The following is a 17,827-nucleotide window of genomic DNA, read 5'->3' on the forward strand; positions in this document are numbered from 1 at the left end:
ACTAAATGATGACTGCAAACCTCAAAGGAAGAGAAGAACCAGACGGCTGACCCAGAAAAGAGATTAATTTTTCTTCATTCTGCAGTGTTGGATTATTACCTCGGCTGTTTGCTCTGCTTGCTTAGTGTCAGATTTCATGTCAGAAATTCCAGTCCTATGTGTAAGGGAGTAACAACTTCAAAAAAAAACCCAACAAAAACCCAACCTGTTGAGACACATTGCAGTGCACCCTGCCAGCTGATAACATCAGAGAAAATTTTATGCCTGCAAGGCTGTTCCTGGCACGGATGATGTATGTGACTGGAGGCATGTCTGCATATTTGAACTAAGTACAGAAAGTGGGTTATACACAAATGGTTCAAGTGTGCTCTTTAAAACATTTTCTGAAGTCAGACTTGGTGCTTTTGACCACAGGACACCAACAGTGAGGTGTGAAATACAGAGCCTTGTCTAATTTAGGTCCCTGTACTGGTTATAATTCTCTGAGATTTTGCTCCTGATGCTTTGTCTACCTGCTACACGTTTCTTCCATAGAGAAGTATGATGTATTTCCTTACACACACTATGCAAAGATTACGAGGGCTGGAGCTGCTCCAGCCGCGAAAGGGGCAGGAAGGCTTTCGGGGTACCTCGGAGCAGCCCCCTCCAGCCGACATTCAGGCCGCCCAGAGGTGGCACAGCGGGCGAATGACTGACAACAGCTGTAGGCGACACCTGGGCAGCTCCCCTGTGGAAACAACAGCCGAGAGGGGAGCCGGGCCTGCTCCCAGGGCAAGCGGCCGAGGGGCGCCCGAGACCCTCCCTCCTCAGAGGTCTGCAAAATGTGAGCAACCAAACCCCGAGCGGCCTGGCCCGGCCGCCCCGCACGGCTCATGGCGGACGCGCCCGCCGCTGTGCGAGGTGGCGCCCCGCGGGCCCCCGCGCCTTGCGCGCTGCCGCGGGAACCCGCCGGGCAGGGCTGGGCGGCGGCTCCCGCAGCGGCCCCTGTGCCTGGGGAAGGCGCCCAGCCCCGTCCCGCGTCCCGGGCCGGTGCTCCTGGCGCGGGGGGCGGGCCGCGGGAGCAGCTGCGCTGTGACGGGGAGGGAAGAGGCCGTCTCCGGGCGGCGGGCAGGGAGCGCCGGGCCGCCAGCGGGCCGGGCGGTGACGCTCTCCCGCCGCTCCTCAGGGCCGGCGGTGCGTGCCCGGTCGGGCCGTGGCTCCGGCCCCGCCGCCGCAGCGGCATGGCGGGTGGGCGGGGGGCCGGCGTCCCCGCCGCCTTGCTGCTGCCGGCGCTGCTGCTGGCCGCCAGCCGGCCGGCCCTCACAGGTAGGGCTGCCCGCGGGGCGCCGCCATGGCGGGGGGCGCCGCTGACCGGCGGGCCGGGCACCGGAAGGCACCTGCGCCGGGCGGGGGGAGGGGTGGCAGGAACTGGCGGACCGGCAGCCCCCGGCGCGGTGCGGGGAGGCGCCCCGGGGCCGGACCGGGCAGGGCCTCCCGCCGCGGGCTGTGCACCGGTGGCGCCGCGAACGGGAGCGGCCCGCCCGGGGGGTGCCCCGCTGCCCCGGCCCGGCGGAGGGAGGCCCGGCGGGCAGCACCGTGGGCCCGGTCCTGGGGCCGGCGGCCCCGGCGGGTGAGGCCCAGCAGCGGCCGCAGCCCCCGGCCGTGTGGCGGGAGCCGCGGAGCCGGACGGGGGCGGGCTGCGCGGGGGGCTGAGCCTCGCCGCTCTCGGCGGGGGCCGCTGGAAGCGGCCCGGCAAGGGGCTGGGACAGCAGGCGTCCCGGTGGCGGCGTGGGTGTCCCCTCCCTGCGAAGTGGTGGCCGAGCCTGCCAGTTGCGTTTGAGCCTGTGTGGATGCCCGTTTCCCCGCCTGCCGTGGAGATGCTGGGGCTTGACGTAGCTACACTTTATAATAAACAAACAAAACCCAAGCAACGTGGGTGAAAACCCTTTTTTTCTTTTCACAGTCGTAACTGTGGTATGTCACAAGGAAAGTGCTAAGGCACGTGCAAGAATATTCCCTGATTCCTTCCCTTGCTTTGGTGTGGGTGTGAGCTAGCCACCCTGATGTTAGGTGTCAGCCAGCAACTGCAGATATGTTTTTTGGCATCCAAATTTAGCAGTCTTATATCTGGCTATCCAGACATACCAGGGGCCTGCAGCTCTCACTGGGGGTGATGCACGCTAAGGTGTAGGTCTTGGGTGGTCACCACAACCATTAGGACAGCCAAAGCTTCAGCTGGAAATGTCTTTTGCTTCTTCTTGTGATGTATCTTCAGGTAAATTATAATTACAGCATCAAATACTGGTAATCAAGTTTATTATTTAAACACCTTTTTAAAATAACGGACCAGCAGAAATTCTTTTTCTTACTCTTTGCAATCCCATGTGACATGAACCAGTTGCTGTAACTCCCTTTCATTAGAGATGTCAAGTGTCTTGTCAGTTTCTATGATTGTATGGTGGCTGTTTTCACTAGATGAGAAGACTAGTTAGAAATTAACTCCTAATATTTCATTGTAACTTTAAAAAATAATTTTCAGTTCTTCAGAGGTTAATGAAGGCTGAATTGGTAGTTTTTCTTGCAGAATTAATTTTAGATATTACAAGTGAGGTCTGCTTCTCTTGTCTTTTTGTGAGATAATTTCAATGTGTGGTGCTCTAAGTGATGTTCTCACTGGTTTTGTGAACAAAAAAGTCTGTGTACAGGTGGATTTTTTTATTGCTTATAGAGATGTGTCAGGGCTGTCAATGACGACAGGGAGATCTGATTGTCACTGGAATTTTTCTGGTAATAGTAGCATTGTCTTAAATGTTATGACAAAGGGTTTTGTTGTTGATTTTGAAATTGTGAAGCTGACATACTACTTTATGCCTCGCCATTGCAGTAGCATCCTTCATCCCCAGCATGGCATGCAGTGCAAGGCAAAGCCAGAGCCAGTGGGTACATTTGCAAACTGCAAGGTAGGGGTATCTGCAGTGCAACCTGCTCTTGCGTGTTCTAACCTAGGCGCGTCCATGCAGAATGCTCAGGCTGAGCTGGTGTCTACCAGGTGAGCTTGTTAATTCCAGCTCTCCCATCTTACTCCAGCTCCTGCTATAACTATGGCTGTACCCAGAGACAGAGAGGCCGTGCTCCCAAAAAGTCTTGAGTGAAATAGCAAATCAGTTGAAGGCTGGAAGGGGACACCCGCCTCCCCCCCCCCCCCCCCCCCCCCCCCCAAACTAACAGCTTCTTATAGGCAATGAATTGAAATTAGTTGTTAAGTGGTTTTCCTGAGTGTGATTCTATGGTAGAACCAGAACTTCATGTCAGCTCTGTTCACTTGACTACAAGACTTATCTTTTATCTGGAAATCACAAAATCATAGACAGTTTTGGGTGGAAGGGACCTTTAAACATCATCTTGACTGGTATGTGAAGTGTTTGTAGATGCAACACAAGGATGTTCCTTACTGTGTACATTTTAGGTGAGTGTAAGAGGCATACAAACTCATAGTGTTTGATTTATCCACAAAATCTCACTGTAGGTCCTACACTGAGAAAGTGTGAATCAGCCCTGAGAATTCACTTTTGAATAATGGTTACATTACCCTTAAGGGGCTAGTGAGTCTGGCAGCTCCCTTTTCGACTTCCATCTTTTCCTGTGCCCCTTATGTGCTGTTAACATCATCTGCTACTGGCTTTAGATAGAGAACGAAGATGAAAGTAGTTTTTTCGTCATGAAGTAGGTTATTTTGGTTCTTTATTTTCTGTCTGTCATTTCGCTACATTATTTCCACCTTTTGTCCTTGTAGCAAAGCTTCATTAATCAAAGTCCTGTTTTGTGAGGTATCAGCACTGTGTTTTGGAGAGTGTAAGATCTGTAAGCAAACCGTATTACCTAAGGTAGTTTGTGGTAACCGGTAGTGCTTTTCAGCCTCACCAATTGAATCTGATCATATCTGTGATGCAGTAAGTACTGAGTTAAAAAAGGAACATTCAAAATACGATTCCATCTAGCTGTAAGAGAAAATTAAGAAGCTGTGAGTGCATTTTTGTTTATGAGGATATATTTTCTGTAGGTTTATTTCCCCCAGGTGACAATATTAATTGCTGCTGAGTCAGACTGAAAGGACGTTCACTTTTTCCTCCCCCTACAACAGTGAGAGGCATTGAGATCCACTGTGTGAGGGTAGTCTTCATTTCGTCATGCTCATGAAGTTCTAGACTTAATGGACTTTGAAGTACTAACTAGTCTTAACGGACAGTCACCCAGACTGTAAGATTTTCTAACAGGAGGTGAGGTTTCAATGAGAAACTTGGGAAAAATGAGCTAGCAATGTGATTCTTCACTGCTGTTCAGAAACAAAAAAGCAAATATGAAATTACTTTTAGGAAAGTAATTGCTGTGAAATTTTATTTTCTGACTGCTAGTTTGAGCTTTGAATTGCCAGAACTGATCATCTTGATTTCTAGAATATGCAGTTCCAGATGACTCCATGAAACCCATGGCAATTTATTTTACTATTTGCATTATATTTTAAAAGACAGTGATTTTTATCACAGATGTGCTATGAAGTATACACAGACCTTTCCAAAGTTCCAACAAAATGTTCCCATGTAAGGTATTTTGCCTGAAAGAATTATTTTTCCGTTAGGACAGCTTCATATGATGAATTCTTTTTATCCTATCTTCATAGCATCTTTTTCATACCACTTGGATAAGGCTTTTTTTTAGAAGCTTTAGTATAAATTATTCCCTCTTAAAGTAATTGTATTCAAGTGCTAGAACCCAGTATCTGTTTCTCCAAAATATTTCTATTTACTCTAAATTTAGGATTCTGCTATAATTACAATGATTTGAAACATTACTGGCAGATTCAAGGTGAAAGAAGGAAATACAACTGGATAGGGAAATAAATGTGCAAATCACAAACTGTTGGAACAAACGCTTGCAGCATGTGAATCACTTCAGCTCATTTGTTCTGATAAATGGTTCCAGCAAAGTTCCTCAGTACAGAACTGAAACATGCTAAAACTACAAACTTTTGTAGGAGCAGAGTCAGTATTTGTGTAACTAGGGAATTCACTTTGCAGAGGACTGACAGCTCTTTTGGTGGTGCAGTGATTGAAGTCTTGGATCTGGGTGCAAAGCTCTGTTAGCTGGAAGGAGCTAGAGAAATGGTCTGTTTCTGTGGGACAGCTCTAAGCGTGTTTGTAGTGCAGAATGTGAGTCCATGCGGTAATTGTAAATGTATTCTTTTTTTCTGGCGGAGTACTGATAAAAGCTTGTTACATTTGGTACCTGGAATTTGGTACTCTTTCACTAAGGTTCTCTCTCTTTTTAGTCTGTCTCCAGTTGTGCTGTACAATCAGAGTAAACAAGGCTTATCAAAGTTATTAATATCACAACAGCTTATTTATATTTGGTATTAACAGGCTCTGAACACTTGTTTCCATCACTCAAATTCTATACCAAGGGAGACCCTTCCTATTATATTTATGTTGGAGGTTGTGTACTTGTTTTTCCTGTGGTTAAGGGGAACAGTTAGGACCTGCATCTTCATCCATTGGAACCTGCTTATTTTATCTTAGTTACAACAGGTGCTATTTAGGATTCAGGGTATCTCTCATTGTTTGCCTAGCATTTAGTGCATGAGGACTCTTAATGAGGCTTCAAGCTGTACTTTCATATAGCCTGAAGGTATTTTTACTATATGGAAACCTGCCTTCACCTCTAGATTGCACAACCCTTCCACCTCTCACTGGAGCACCCTAAAAGTGGTGGTAGCATAAAAGAAATGTATCAGTATGAAAAACTGCTGTGCTGTTTTGAGAAGGGAGGGACAAAGGTTGAGAGGAAAGACAAAGTTATACTACTTCGGTTTCTCTACAGCCTTGAAGTGAGCTCTCAGAGAATGTGCCTACAGTCTAATATTAGTGTGAAAAAGCTCTGCTCTCCTAAAGGAGATGTCACACCTTTTTCACTAACCACAAGGAGAAGCGGACTGCACTTTTAGCCAGGGCTTCTACTTGAACATCTAAAATAGCAGAGTCAAAAAAATACCTGAATTTTTCAACAGACAGAAAACCACTGTTTGGCAGATTAATATTAATCTGAGCTACCTGTGCCAGCTGATTTCTGTTCCTGTTATACTTTTGCGAAAGAGCTGCAGGGGACAAAATCTTTAGGGTGCATATCTCAGCTGAACTATGGGAAGCTTATTAATTCAGATACCTGAAACAGATGTTGCTTCTAGATACACTAGAGGTGATGCAGCCAGGACCTCACCAGTCACACCTGATGGTTTATGCACTTGTTGCACTTTGAGTATGCTGTTAAGATGGATGAATTAACCTTTAATTTGACTTTGCATTTTTCACATAGAAAGATAAGTACCTTTATTTTCTTGAAGGGACATTGTATGAATGGAGTACCTTGGGAGGGGTGTGCTTCAACCTTTAGCCGATCAGGCCCTTCTTGGTGTTTGGGGCTCTTAGATGCCAATACACCGTAGGACAGCAGTAGATGGTGAGATAACAGGTTCAAAACTGGTGAATGTGATCCCCGTCCCCCCTTCTTTTTAATTCATTTTTATACAGCCAGCCTGTAGACCTCACTGGTACGGATTATTAGTGAAGCCACTACATGACTACAGTCATCGTCTTTCCATTGAACAGCAAAAAAGCAAAAAAACCTCTCCTGGCATGGCAGTTCTGGAGTTTGAAGAGGATCCTGACCTGCATACATGGGCTATGTTAGACGTAATCCTTTACTTTTGTGATTTTACCTTTAATGACTAAGTAGTGTAATAGATTGCATGACTCCCCTGCCTCTACCCTCCCTGTCCTGTAAAACAAGTCATATATTATTGTTTTCGCAGCAAATTAGCACACTACATGGGAACAGTTTGTCTGAGCAGCAGTAAATTTGTGGCCTAATTATGACATTTATTGTAGTATTGAAACCAGAAGGCCAATATTTTATGTATTAATAGTAAAAAAATGCTTTTGTCTACATCAGAAGGATTCAGGATGTCCAAATACACTTTTAAGTGTTATCTGCGTTGTTTTTCCTTACGCTATAGGCTTCTGGCCAAAGCATTATCTTTAAAGGGCCCAGACACCGGTACATTCTGAACATTTTGAAGATGAAACCATTGTCCAAATACTCTCTTACATGGGAACTATGTAATTTTTCTTTTTTGTTTGAAGATCAGATTAATATTTCCATTTTTTCATATAAAAGGGTGGATATTAGGGGCAGGGAAGTGACCTGCTAAAATCTCTCTCTTTCTTTTTTTCACCTGGCTTGAATGTAAAAACCTGTATGGATTACGTAAGTATGAAAATCTTTCTGGGTTACTGATTCAGGTACAGTAGGGAAAGCCTTTCCATATTACTTCCTTTGGAAAAAAAGGTGTAGAAAGGATCCAAATAAGGGAAGGATTGATATATGGGGACCTTTGGCTGTTTCCTGTCCACAGTGGAGACCAAAAGAAGTTGAGCAGACTTGAAGTCTGCATTGAACTGCTTCCAGTTATGAAATGAGTATGGAATTGTGATCCTGGGGTCACTGTTCTTACTTATGATCCCTGTGCATTGCTGAGAAGATTCATAATCGAGTCTGAAGTGAGAAATACTGACAGAAAAAATGTGAAAAAGGAAAAAAAATAATTATTTCAGTTAGCTGTTTAGTGTTTTGTTTTCGGATGAATGTGCGTAGCTCATGATAACTGTGGTGAGTCTGAGGTTGGTTTCTTGTAGGTAGATTTCTGGGGTTGTTAGTTTTGGCAACAGAGAAGAGACAAGGTTTTTATCGCTTTGCACTTTGGTGAGTACAGAAGTCAGTAGAAAAATTATTTTGAGTGTGTTGGTTGAATTTGATGAGCTTTTTAATGCTAGCGAATGAAAGCTGAACAAAAGGATAAAATGGAAGCCTAATGCCACCACTAGATGACAAGTGAAGAACTTTTTGCTCTGTGATTATGAAGGCTTTTGCTGTGCCTGGCCTGGTTTATTGTAGTTACTTCTAAGAGGGATGTTGTGGACAGATCTGATTAGCAATCTTCAGTAAAATTACTTGAAACAAATCTTTCAGAACTTACACTTCCCATAGAAATGCTGTCTGTTATGATGGAAATAATGGAAGGGATTTATAACCGCAGCGTGGTATTTCTAGTCAGAGTTGAGGGTTGGCTCTAAGGGCTAAGACAGATGAGGATCACAAATTAACCAGTAACTCAGGTTGAATGGATCTTTAAATCAGCATCCCAAGTGCTTATGCCTCTATTTCTTTGAGCCTTTGTGTGTATGTATCCATGTCCATGAAAGGATGTTATAGCTGACTCTTCTCAGCTGCTTCTACCCATCTTTTCCCTTTGAGACACGGAGCTGTTATGGAATAGGTTATCTGCCCAGGCACTCCAAAGGAACCGTTCCCTGTATGATAGGCTGAATTCACCTGTTCCAGTAGCAAGGGAGCTTCAAGACGGGTACTGTTGGTTGAGCTCCACATACGTTCCATAATGGTGTAATTAACATCAGATGGTCCATGGTAAAATGTCCCCTTTTCAAAAGCTGTGGCACCAGATTCATTTTGAGGTCACTTCATAATACAGTTTCAGTCAGAAATAATTCTCAAAGAGTCTGTTCTAGAGGAACTTGATTCCTATACTATAATAACATGCTGCTTGGTTTGCTGGGTACTGAAGCAGAAATCACACCAAAGCACTGTAGGTGGTCTTGGCACAAGATCTTATTTAGTGCTGGGTCAGTGCCTAGGCTGATGTTGATCTTCCTGCTGCACCTTCAGTGATGGATTCTGACGCTGAAGTGTTGTGTGGAAGGCAGAAGCTTTAAGTCAAGTTTCTTTTTTCTTTTTCAGGAAATTCATGTATAGTATAAACACCAAACTGTTTCCCAGTGGCACACTGCAAAATATTGACTCTGCAACTGTGTTTCTAGTTATTCTAAGTTGCTCTTAACAATCCATGGATAAATTTATCTTTCTGCTCAGTTGCTTCCCCAAAAATCCAGTGTTTTTTCCCCACATATTTGAGTCTAATGAAAATATGGTATCTTTAAAAGTGGTTTTCAAGTTTCAAAGTTATAATGAAGTCTCTTACTTGTCAGTTCCGTAGGGGTGCTAGGATGTAACGTAGCAAAATGAATGTAACTGTTTCTTGAAGTCTCAGTAGGGTGAGGAGAAGGGTCTGTCTTCTTGAGGTGAAACCTTCTTGTACCTATAACATACTGAAGTTCTGATGTTACTACAGTGACTGAAGGAAATGAAGTAATCTTTTGATGAAGACAGGTTATTTCAGACAGTTAGGTTATGCTTCCTGGCATCTCTGTGCCTCATTTGCTGAGATGGAGGTCAGGAGACTCCTCTCCCTTACCTGTGTTATTGGGTCCAAAGCTCTATAGGGTAGGGACAATCTCCTGTAGTCCATCTGTATGGTAGATAGAACAGTAACAGTCCTATCCACTGCCATAATATGAATTTACTGTAACATAAAAATTAAAAACATTTAACCTGTGTTCTGGCCTATTAGTAAAAATCCATCCTCACTGAGACTGGGCGTTTGTCTCTAGTTCTGTTATTCCAATACTTGCTTTAAAAGGCAGGACTTTATTAACCCCACAGTAATAAAATTTCTATATACAACAAGTGGCATTGGTTCTCTTACTGTATAGATTTTAATGGAAGAACTGTAAGGTATTTTAGAGCTACTTGATGAAACTTATTTTATGCTAGAAGTAAATTGGTGGGGAAGAACTCCTTTTTGTTCAACTTGGAACTAGTTTTTCTATGTGCAGTGGTGACCCTTCCTTTGCAAGAAATATGTGTACTTCAGTAATCTAAAGTCTTCCCTATGTTTCTCTGGGGACTTTATATAACACACTATTAGATAGCTTTTGGCTGTGGGGTTTGCTGAAATCTTATTCCTGGGAAAGAATTTTTATGTATACTACATCAAATTTTTAGATACTATTAATGATTGTTTCATGAAACAGCTAGTTAATGAGACCTTTGATTTGGTACTCTGTAATGTGCAGAATCCAGTTTAAGAGTCTGAGTTAAAACCACACTTTGTAAGAGTCATCAGAGTGTGTTAGATTCAGCAGAGGGACAGCTGATGTAGACACTGGAACAATTAAACCTCGGAAGTCCTCTGCGGTTATGCTTAATTTTAAAAACTGTGTTGAAATAAGAAAGTTGTCTCAGAATGAAGCTAAAATCTGCAAAATAAATACTTAACTGGTGGCATCCTTAAAGAGTTGTGTCCAGAAAAACTGAAAGATCAGAAACCCTGGCAGATGTAATGTGGAAATAGACAGGGCTGGAAAAAAAAAAAAAACAGGTCAAAGATCAGCTAGCTGAAGGAATCAAAGCTTTTACTAAATCCTTCTTAAATACATCAAGAACAAAAACCCTGCAGAGGGTCTGTGCAGCCAGTTGATTAAGTTATCAGTATAAAAGCAGCACTCAGAAAGGGCATGACTGCTGCAGAGAAGCTAAATGAAATGGTGTTCACTGCTAATTGGGAAGATTCCCAAACTGAAATTCCTTTTTTCTGGGGGGAATGAGAGGGGTTGACCTAAAAAAACCTCAGGGATGAAATTGCTTACTTGCTAAGGGTAATAACTAATGTCATGCTGTAAAATTCCTGGGTGCATGGAATCCTGGAGGGCAGCAAATTTTATGCCGGTGTAAAACGAGAATGAGCAGGGGACTGTAAACCTGACATCCATACCATTCAAATTTATAGATTTATTTAAAGATAAGTTCTGCTGTACAAACCTCTTGGTGTTTTCTTGATGGGGGTGGGTAAGGTGGCTATGATTTAGATTCCCAAAAAGGCTTTTGGTAAAATTCGTCATCAAAGGCTTTTGAGCAGCCATTGGATAGGAGTGCAGGTCATTGTATATTAAGTAATGGATTAAAAGATAGGAGAAGGGGGTAAATGATTTTTTTTTTTCTGGTAGGAGTTTTTGAAGATTTGGTCTTGGGATCTGGGCTGTTCAGTGTAGTAATAATGGGGATATTAAAGGCAGTGAGTAGTCAAATGAGAAAGTTTGCTAGTCTTACTGTTCTTCAAGGCAGAAACTTCAAGGCAGAGGGGAGAAGGGAGTGAAGGAGGTGTGTACCAAACTGAGTGACTGGCCAACAGGGCAGCAGGGTTAGTTGGAGGTTGCATACAGGAAACAAGAGGGCACTTCAGCCTGGAAAAGAGATGGATGAATATAGGAAAAAAATCACAGATGGCAGGAGACCTGTGGGTCTTCTCATTAGAGATGACAGAGGATGTCTGTGATGGAGATGTAAAAGCATGTTGTAGATGAAGATGTTTCTTTCCAAAGAGAAACTAGAGGAGTACTTCAGAGGTAAATCCTTTGGCAGCTGCAAAATACACCAACTATGACAAGCTCAGGAAAACACCTGAAACAAATAATTGGAAGAATTTTTGAAGGGAAGTATTAAATATGATTGCATTGTTCTTCTGATTCTCTGTCATCACTGTTGGAGGTAGGATACTGGGCTATATTCATGGCTTGTCCATACGAGCATGGCCATTGTGCTTTTATCCAGTTGCTTGGACTGGTGAATTTGGTATCTGAGATCTATTTTCATTCATACATAATTAAGTATATGGAGAGTTAATGTAAGGGTTTTTTATTTATTTGGCTGTAGGTAAGAAAAAGAGATTTTTTTTGTGTGACTAAATCTCCTGTTTATTTTCCTTTCTTTCAGTATCATTTTATGGTGATAGCTTTGTGGAGTTGAGCATGACAGAAGCATCCTCTCAGACATCCTTACAGTTGCGGTTTCGAACAAGCAAGGCACATGGACTGCTTTTTCTTGCAGCTGGGAAGAAGGATTATTGTTTAATGGAGCTACGTGCAGGAAATGTTCAGGTGTGGTTTATGACTATAGCTAAAAACATATGTGTAGCCTGTATTGTTTAGTATTTTTCTTTAAGCTGTTATCTATAACAATTCTCAAAGTTTGTTTTAAAAAATTTGAAAAATCACATAATTGATAAATTCAAAATATTGTATTTATTTCTTACTCTCATAGTTATTAAAAGTGGCCTTTAAGAGCCTTTGAGATCTCTAGATCATAGAATCATAGAGTGGTTTGGGTTGGAAGGGACCTTAAAGATCATCTAGTTCCAACCTCCCGGCCATGGGCAGGGACACCTTCCACTAGACCAGGTTGCTCCAAGCCCCATCCAGCCTGGCCTTGAACACTGCCAGGGATGGGGCATCCACAGCTGCTCTGGGCAACCTGTGCCAGTGTCTCACCACCCTCACAGTAAACAATTTCTTCCTTATATCTAATGTAAATCTGCCCTCTTTCAATTTAAAGCCATTCCCCCTTGTCCTGTCACTCCATGCCCTTGTACAAAGTCCCTCTCCAGCTTTCTTGTAGGCCCCTGTTGGGTACTGGAAGGCCGCTATAAGGTCTCCCTGGAGCCTTCTCTTCTCCAGGCTGAACACCCCCAGCTGTCTCAGCCTGTCTTTATAGGAGAGGTGCCCAGCCCTCTGATCGTTTTTGTGGCCTTCCTCTGGACTTGCTTCAACTGGTCCATGTCCTTATTACTGTCTGAAGGACCCCAGAGCTGAACATGGTACTCCAGGCAGGGTCTCAAGAGGGCAGCATAGAGGGGACAATCAGCTCCCTTGACCTGCTGGCCCCACTTCTTTTGATGCAGACCAGGACATGGTTGGCTTTCTGGGCTGTGAGCGCATGTTGCTGGGTCATGTTGAGGTTTTTGTCCACCAGCACCTCCAAGCCCTTCTCCTCAGGACAGGTCTCAATCCATTCTCCACCCAGCCTGTGATTTTTCTTGGGGTTGCCCTGTCTCAGGTGCAGGACCTTGCACTTGGCCTTCTTGAACTTCATGAGGTTCACATGGGCCCACCTCTCCAGCCTGCCAAGGCCCCTGTGGATGGCATCCCTTCCTTCCAGCGTGTCGATGGCACCACACAGCTTGGTGTTGTCAGCAAACTTGCTGAGGGTGCACTCAGTCCCACTGGCCATGTTGCTGACAAAGGTGTTAAGCAGTGCTGGTCCCAGCACTGATCCCTGAGCAATGCCACTCCTCATTGATCTCCCCTTGGACATCAAACCGTTGACCACAACCCTTTGAGTACGACCATCCACATTATTCACCACCCTTATCCACTGAGTGGTGCACCTAGGAAATCCACGTCTCTCCAGTTCAGAGACAAGGATGTTGTGCAGGACACTGTTAAAAGCTTTGTACAAGTCCAAGTATGTTGTCAGTTGCTCTTCCCTCATCCACCAGCGCTGTAATCCCATCATAGAAGGCCATTGAATTTGTCAGGCTTGACTTGCCCTTAGTGAAGCCATGCTGGATGTCACCAGTGACCTCCTTATTTTCCATGTGCCTTAGCATAGTTTTCAGGAGGATCTAAGGATTCTGAGATGAGACTGACCAGCCTGTAGTTTCCTGCGTCTTCCTCATTTCCACTGAAATCAAGATCGTTGTGTTAAGATCAAATTGGATCATTGTGTTCAATGCATGATGTTCAGGAAAGGCAGAATTTCTGATGTGATAGTGTTAGTTAGCATCATAGAAAATGTTTGGATCCAAATAATAGTTTTTCTGCAGGGTAAGTTCTTGAAAGATCATTGTCACTTGGGTTCTCAGGAGTCCTAGTTGGACTGCTGAGGAGCCCATTCGCCCTTTTGTAATTATTCAAGTCATACTTGTGATGCCAAGTAAGCCTACACAAAATTTTAGTGGGATTTTATTTTTTCAATTATAATTTGTAAATTGTGTGCTTAATATGAAAAGTAATGTATTAACTATATTTTAATATATGATTGTGAAAAATACCACTTTGGATTTTGATAGGTAAAATTCTCTTCTCTTGCAGTTGAGAATTAACTTTGGCATGGGGGAACGAGTACTGCATTCTCAGCAAAGATCTCAGCTGAATGATTTAGCTTGGCACCTGGTTGAACTACATCATGAACATGATAATGTCACATTAGTAACTGATAAACATGATAGAACGAGTGCAAAAATGCCTGGAATTCTCTATGAATTAAATATAGATTATGGATTCTACATAGGTGGTACTAGTAAACTTGAAGTTCCCTACCTTGTTGGAGCACTACCCGGTTTCCGAGGGTGTATTGATGACATGTTGTTCAATCAGCTGGACATTCTGATGCCTCTGAGACCTTCTCCTGGCTTTAAAAATCTCCATGAAGTTTCAGTGGGATGCAGTGATGAATTCTTCGCAGATGAAGATGAACCCATTAGTTTCTTCAGTTCCAGATCCTATGTTTCTTTCCCATCATGGAATGTTGACGACGAGGGAATCTTGGAGTTTACATTGCAAACCTCAGCTGCACGTGGCTTGCTGCTTTACCATCCTGGGCAAGCGGGAGATTTCATTGCAATGGAAATTGAAGACGGATTAATTAAAGCCTGTGTTGGAAAACATAAAAGTAGAACCCAGCTTTCCTCTCGTAGGTCAGTCAATGATAGTCATTGGCACTACATCAAACTGAAATTTACTGCAGAGTATTTGCAGCTGACATTGGATGAAGAAACTGTGAAAAAATCATTGCCTCCCCACAGTAAGCTGCCGCTTCTGAAGGGGTCTCTTTTTGTAGGTGGTGTAGATGACAGCACACGATTAGAGTTGATTAAGTTAGAGCTAATCTCAGTGTCTGGAAAGTATGCCAGAGGAGGATCCTTCAAAGGTTGCTTAAGAGACCTGAAAACCAATTCAGAAAAGAAATCACTGAAGAATGTTCTGGTAACAAAGGACATTTCAGCTGGATGTGAAACAGAAAGTACCTTTAATAAAAATCTTTCTTCAGACATGGCTGTAAAGAACCCTACTGTGAAAGCCGCCCCAACATTTGCCATTTCCCCTGAAAGCTCTGTCTCTCTGGGCAAGGAAGACAAAAGTCCCCTTTTAGTTCTAAGTAACTTGATTGTGCTAGAGGGTGGACAAGCTTCACTTGAATCTAAACATATAAAAGTCAACTTAGACTTTCAGAAATTAGGGATTCATCAATCACAAATTCTATTTGAAATAAAGGAACGACCCTCTCATGGAGACTTAAAGCTAGATGTTGAACCAGCGCAGGAGGTAAATATGTTTACTATGAATGATTTGTGGCAAGGGAAGATTCTTTATGTCCATGATGGCTCTGAGGACACTTACGATTATTTTAATTTCTCCATTTCTACCACTAGTGAGAAGATTGTGCCTCCATATTTGCAAGGAAATGAGCATCATGTGTTCAGCATTACTGTCACTCCAGTAAATGATGCACCTGAGATCACACTTCCTGAGGGAAACTTGCTGCTTCTCTTAGAGAACTCCAAAAAACGTTTGACTAGTGATCTGATAAAAGTTCTAGATAGGGATACAGATCCTATGGATCTTAGTCTTTCAGTGCTTGGAAATCTGAATGCAGATGCAGGATTTTTAGAAAATTCAAAGCATCCTGGAAAACCTATTACTACTTTTTCTAACGAGAATTTAAGAGAAGGCAATGTTTTCTTTGTCCACACAGGTGTCAAGAACTCAAGGATTGTTCTGAGGGTGAGTGATGGGGAGAAGGTGAGCAACACTGTTGTGTTACGTGTCATGGCAGTTCCTTTGGATTACAGAGTTGTCAACAACTCAGGGGTAAAGCTACTCCAGGGTGTTACAGCTCTGATCACACCTAGGCATCTCGCAGTTGAAACAAATGCCAACCTCCAGGAGCTGGAGATACGGTATGACATCACAGAGCCACCACAGTTTGGGGAAGTCCAAAGACAGCATTCCAGCGGGGAATGGAAACAAGTCAACTCTTTTTCTCAACGCTCTGTTCAGCGCAGCCGTGTGAGATACTGTAGCACTTTTAAAGAAATTCAGATGGAAAACGTAACTGATCAATTTAAATTCAAAGTCAACATAGGGAACAGAATCAGTGAAGAGCACACGTTCCCAATCAAAGTGAAATGGTTAAGGTACAGTTTATTGAAACATGCTCCTCTGGAAGTTGAAAAATCAAAAAAAACCACCTTGAATTCAGATAATCTTTTTGCTGTGATTGTGGATCTAGAAATACCTGAAGATGAGCTTAATTTTAAATTGCAGTCCCTACCAAAGAATGGACAGATACTGCTTAATGACCAGCCTTTGAAAAAAGATTCAGTCTTTAGCCAGAAAGATATTACTGATGAAAAAGTAGCATATGAATTGATCAGCAAATACCATGAAGACAACTGTGATTCATTTAGATTCCTCATTTCTACAAAGTACCTGGAATCAAATTTATATGACTTTGACGTCTATATCAAATCAGATTTCAGAAACATTATTTTGACCAACAGTGGCCTGACTGTTGCTGAAGGTGAAGGAGAGTTAATAACAAGCACAAAATTGTTTGTGCAAACACCGGATAATAGAACTTTCCAATATAAAGTTACACAGTTTCCTAAGCATGGGAAATTAAAGCTCAGTAAATTTTTAGGCTCATTTGAAAGTAATGACAATGTCACCACTTTCACTAGCAAAGATATAACGGATAACCGCCTTATGTATGTGCACGATGACTCTGAGACAGCGTTTGATGAATTTCTTTTAAGAGCTTCCAGTGAAGAGTCAGGACAGTGGGCAAACTTTGATCCAGAAGTAGAACCTTTCTCAGTAGAAATTAAATTCAACATTTCTGTCCACCTGAAGAATGATGAGAAACCAGTACGTGTAATTGATAAGATATTTAATGTAGTAAGAAATGGGCAGCGATTATTAACTTTGGCAGATCTTTGCTATCATGATCCTGATTCTGATTTTGATGATGGACAGTTGCTATATACTAGACGTGGCATCTCCAATGGGGACTTGGTGTTAACAAATGATACTTTGCACAGACTCTACCAATTCAAACAAGTGGACCTGGAGCAGAAGCAAGTCCTGTTCATACACCGTGGTGCAGATTTTGGGCGTTTTGTGCTCTTTGTGACAGACGGCAAGCACTATACCTCTTCACTTCTGGAAGTTAGCGCCACTGATCCTTATGTTAGGCTGGCAAATAATACAGGCTTGCTGGTTCAGAAAGGGAAAGAGGAAACTGTAACAACAGCTAACCTAAGTGCTGTTACAAATGAAGACATAAGAAATGATCATGAGCTTACATATGAGATTGTCTCTTTCCCAAAATATGGAAGAATATATGTAAATAATCTATTGGTGGATTCTTTTACTCAGCTTGATCTGATAAAGGGGTATGTGACTTACAGGCATGATGGCAGCAGCAACCGTATTGACACATTTAACTTTACAATCCATGCTAGAGATGTCCATCTGGATGCTGGAGTGCATGTTCGCATATATCTGGAAAGTCACCAGTTGCCACCAAGGATTGTGAACAAAAACAATCTTTTGGTTGAAGAAGGAAAACCAGTGAAAATCAGTAAAGGAAAACTGCAAGTAAGTTAACTGTGTGTTAATAAAGTGCATAGACCAATAGTGTGCATTTCTCTAGTCTCGTAGCGAGTTTTCTTCACCACTTTCTCAGCTGTTGCAGTGTATTTAGTCTCTGACTTCTTTATCTCCTTTTGGTTTGCAGTAACATGACTGCATTCTGGATGCGTAATTCTGGAGGCTGACACTAGCAAGGTTCCATTTCTAAGAAGGAAAACTGGTTATATTAAAGGAAAAAGCTGCCCATAGTCTTTGACTCTGTTACATATTGGTGCTTGAAAAAGTTAAGATTTGGGCACGCTGCACTTGTATATTTATTTTAGTTGTGACAATTGTTGGTACTTCGTGTATTGTTCTTACTTGAGCTAGTGGGAAATGCCAAGGAAAAAAGG

General features: G+C 42.9%; 1 protein-coding gene across 1 annotated transcript in view; it reads left to right on the forward strand.

The window, feature by feature from the left end:
* Positions 1-1,110: 1,110 nt before the first annotated feature.
* The window catches only part of LOC119141662 (chondroitin sulfate proteoglycan 4-like), a 44,756-nt gene continuing 28,039 nt past the window's right edge, over positions 1,111-17,827 (forward strand). Inside the window, exons 1-3 of the mRNA XM_037374167.1 lie at positions 1,111-1,305; positions 11,716-11,879; positions 13,872-17,441. Of these exons, the coding sequence (XP_037230064.1) occupies positions 1,221-1,305; positions 11,716-11,879; positions 13,872-17,441 (3,819 nt within the window). The 5' untranslated portion in view covers positions 1,111-1,220. The remainder of the gene's footprint in view (positions 1,306-11,715; positions 11,880-13,871; positions 17,442-17,827) is intronic.

Source organism: Falco rusticolus, chromosome Z, assembly GCF_015220075.1.
Source record: "Falco rusticolus isolate bFalRus1 chromosome Z, bFalRus1.pri, whole genome shotgun sequence".
Classification (NCBI taxonomy): domain Eukaryota; kingdom Metazoa; phylum Chordata; class Aves; order Falconiformes; family Falconidae; genus Falco; species Falco rusticolus.